Below are 4,305 nucleotides of genomic sequence, written 5' to 3'. Positions count from 1 at the left end.
TAGGTTAGCCACTTGTTGTTTTGAGCGTTGTGCAATTGATCCTGGCAGAAATTTTTTCATCTGAGAAAAACCAGTTCATCCTCTGCTTAACAGGATGCCTCAGCCCGAACACCCTGGGACGTGTATACTTTCCTGGAAATAGCCGCCATAACAAATCATAGAAACTTGGTCTAACAAGTGCCATACTTTTTGGAGTATTCTGAGACAGTCACGGCCTGTAACCTTCAAGATATTGATATGAATGAATTATATGAAAAGTATGACATAGTAGAAGCATGCATGAGATAGCAGATAGGCATAATGAAGAAAATTATCTTGAACTATTTCAATGAGTCTCAAGCGCCTTTTTTTTAATTTGAAGAAGGTGAGTGCTTATATCTTTTCTACTCCATGCGGCAATACTCTCACAGAACAAATTTTTTTCCAGCGACGACCTCATCTTGGAAAAGCGATAAAAAAACGTCTGTGAATGAACTTAAAGTTCTAACAAATCTGTAACAACTTCTCAAAATGATGACTACTCATGTACAAAAAAACTCCTGTGATAAAAAAAATTGGAGATGGCAAATAAAGGGCAAGGATATGTCTTTTTGTCTTTCCTCTTTCAGCCATTGAACAGCGGCCAACTGGGGTTACCGCCATTAAAGGTTTAGTCGAACAAATCAACTCCAATAATTATTTTTTTTAATCCAATACTTGTTCTATTGGTCTTTTGTTATAGTGACAAACAAACCAGCCTCTGCTGACAAGCGATGGCAAGGACATGCACAAATTCAAAGACACATACATGTATATATGAGCGTATGTATAATGGAATTCCACACAGTTTCTATCAACTAAATTCACTCTCAAGGCATTGGTTGACCTGAGACTATAAGAGAAGACACTGACCCAAGGTGCCACGCAGTGGGACTGAACCCGAAACCATGTGGGGTTACAAAGCGTGCTTCTTAATCACACAGCCATGCCTACCACCTTACACAGCCATAAATAAAGATAATAAAAAGAAATTTTAGTTTATCTTCAATAACTATAACTTTAAATTATTCAGAATAATGAATCATTGAACAGGAGAAAACGTCTGGAGAAAATCATTGATTAACGATTGAATATCTAGGTTTTGCTAGGATTTAAGAGATAAGCAAAAAAAAAAAACATAGTGTGTTAGAATTTTTATTTTATAAAATAATTAAAGCTAAAGCGATCACTTGTTTTTGTTATACGGTTTGAAATTTTATAAAAAATTATGAAATACAATATAAATATGCATGCGTGTGTATATATGTGTTTGTGCATATGTGTTTGTGTATATGTGTTTGTGTATATGTGTATGAGTGTGTCTGTAAATATGAATGTGTGCTTGTTATAGCATTTGGTAACCTGTGACTATGTATGCATCTGGAATTGGCCGTCCTACTATACGTAGGTTATTATCTGTCACTATCTCTCTTAGAGAAATTGTACTACAATCTCTCCTAAAGAGATAGTGATAAATAACCTGGTCTCCAAATAGCTGCAGATTTAATTGGGGTTTTTTTTCCTGCTATGTACATACAAACACACGTCTAGTAAAAACTTAAATTCTCCACAAATAGTTCTGTACTGCAGTTGAAACCATACAACAAATACCAATAGGAAAACGTCTACAACAAAAAGCAAATATTCTAAAACAATGTTAACCATTACTCACCAATGGTTTTGTATAGAGTTTTCTCCAGATTACCTTAAATGGACTGCCTCGCTATTGGGGATTCTAATAATTTATTTATTTTATTTATTCATTTATTTATTATTATTATTTGCTTCTCTAATTTCTATTATATATCCTCTGTTATATCCCTTAATGTGGTAGTTTTTTGTTTTTTTGTTTTGTGTACTGTAACTCGTCCTTCAGTATTGTCCTCCATGTCTTGGGCCCTCGTGGCCAATAAAAGGAATTATTATTATTGTTGTTGTTCTTATTATTATCATTATTATTATTATCATTATTATTATTATTATTATTCACGTTGTTGTTGCTTTGTTTTATACGAGTTGTTCCAAGACTGACCTAGAAACTTTATGTAATACCAAGTTAGACGTCTTACTGCGAGTGTTATTTATGATTAACACTGATATATTGGAGAGAAAAGAGACCAGGATCTGAAAACTACAATTCTGTTAAATTTGTAGTATTTCAGTTTTGAAAGAGTTTTAAGAGAATCAGTTATTTATATATTGAGCAGTTTCCTAGTTCTATCTAAGATTTGTAGCTTTCTCTTAGTCCATTTTATAAAAAAAAAAGCAGAATATAATGGTAGTATGGCCCATGTATTCATTGCCTTTATAAGATGACGACGACTGATGATGAGGATGATGATGATGATGATGATAATATTTGCCCTAATGCAATACCAGGCACTGGCTCTCATGGTTTCTGATCTTAAGTGATTGGAAGTGTTATCATGTACATTGTTTTGTCTTGGTGTAAAAGATAGGCTACAGCAAATATTCTGCTCAATACCACAGATTTGCTTGTCAGTTGTTTGACCTTAACCAGCTGAGCATGTCCCTAGGTGGCTGACGATATGTGCATCTCTGATCACGAGCAGAAGTAGTGGGGGAGCATCATAGCCATGTGTTGAGAGGAATTCTTTGGAGTTTGAATAATTTGCCTCTGGAAACATGGGTGTTTCGTTCAACATCCTTAAACAACCCTTATTCAAGGACCTTTTGAGCAGGATAGGCTACTCAACCAGAAGAACATTTCTAACTGGGCCCCACTTTCAAGGTCATGCGCTGTTTATCTTGATATGAGATCACCATGTCGTGCACATTTGGTTGTGATGCATATGCCTGTGTATCCTTATCAGACGAGTAGTCATAATGAGTATATTGGGCTTCGTACATTTTATCCCAGTGTCACTTTGATGGCATGCACTCCTCTCTCACTCAATAATAATAATAATAATAATAATAATAATAATAATAATAATAATAATAATAATAATAATAATAATAATAATAATAACGTTTCGAAGAGAAAATATGACTAGTACTCAACAAATATGTTTATATTGACAGACATTTTGGGTGTTTAAGTATTGCTGAGTAGTGGTTATTATTGATTGAAGAATATTTTAATTCCCCTCTAATATATACTTAAAGGATGTACAAACCTCGACATATGACTGCAACCATAACCTAATTCGTAAATAAAACCACTAATCAAATAGTAATTCTACAATTATTTTTGATTGTCCACTTCATATAAAATATCTGGAACCAGGAATAAAATATGTATCTGCCCAAATATTCCCGGAACCTCGATTCCACAAACATCTCTTACACTGTTGGCAGCGATGATACCGGTTACACTGATCTTGTAGCAACATATCAAGCTGTTGAGCTTTCTCTTTAGCCTTCTGAAGGTTCTGTTGCTTTAACATGGCACGGTGTTTCCAGTCTGACTCTAGATCTTTGTACAGCTCATAATTAAGTTGACATTTCATAGCTCTGTCGTTTAGCAGACTGTAACGAAACAAAATATATACATATTCAATGCAACAATCTTACACGTAAATATACTCTTTTAAATGTTGCAGTCATTTGACTTCGGCCATGCTGGAGCACCGCCTTTAGTCGAGCAAATCGACCCCAGGACTTATTCTTTGTAAGCCTAGTACTTATTCTATCGGTTCTTTTGCCGAACCGCTAAGTTACAGGGACGTAAACACACCAGCATCGGTTGTCAAACGATGTTGGGGGACAAACAGACACACAAACACACACACAAATAAATAAATATATATATATTTATATATATATATATTTATATATATATATATATATATATACGACGGGCTTCTTTCAGTTTCCATCTACCAAATCCACTCACAAGGCTTTGGTCGGCCCGAGGCTATAGTAGAAGACACTTGCCCAAGGTGCCACGCAGTGGGACTGAACCCAGAACCATGTGGCTGATAAGCAAGCTACTTACCACACAGCCACTCCTACGCCTAGTATATAAGTGTTTTTATATAATTAACCTCATAAATATACGGTGGTGATCCAGTATGACTATAGCCGCATGGCTGAAACGAGTAAAGGAGTAAGAGAGTATATATATATACACGAGGAGTGTTGAACATTTCGTGGCTTTGGGTAAAAGAAAATACAGGAGGATCAGTTAATTACGATTTTATTCAACATACTCTCCTCTCAGATTTACATACTTATTGCAGCAGTCCTTCAGTTTTCTAAGTTTTGTAAAAGAACTCGGAAGGTTGAGCCTCCAGCCAGGCCTTTCGCGACACCCTCAAAGCC

The 4,305-nt window shown here is 35.3% G+C and overlaps 1 protein-coding gene across 1 annotated transcript in view; it reads right to left on the bottom strand.

The window, feature by feature from the left end:
* Nucleotides 1–1,159: 1,159 nt before the first annotated feature.
* Nucleotides 1,160–4,305, bottom strand: part of LOC106875432 (coiled-coil domain-containing protein 81) — a 69,096-nt gene continuing 65,950 nt past the window's right edge. The window contains exon 14 of the mRNA XM_052973280.1: nucleotides 1,160–3,510. Coding sequence (XP_052829240.1) covers nucleotides 3,246–3,510 — 265 coding nt within the window. The 3' untranslated portion in view covers nucleotides 1,160–3,245. The remainder of the gene's footprint in view (nucleotides 3,511–4,305) is intronic.

Source organism: Octopus bimaculoides, chromosome 15, assembly GCF_001194135.2.
Source record: "Octopus bimaculoides isolate UCB-OBI-ISO-001 chromosome 15, ASM119413v2, whole genome shotgun sequence".
NCBI classification, from domain to species: Eukaryota; Metazoa; Mollusca; class Cephalopoda; order Octopoda; family Octopodidae; genus Octopus; species Octopus bimaculoides.
Note: the sequence above shows the minus strand (reverse complement) of the source record. Positions and strands in the feature narration are given on the sequence as shown.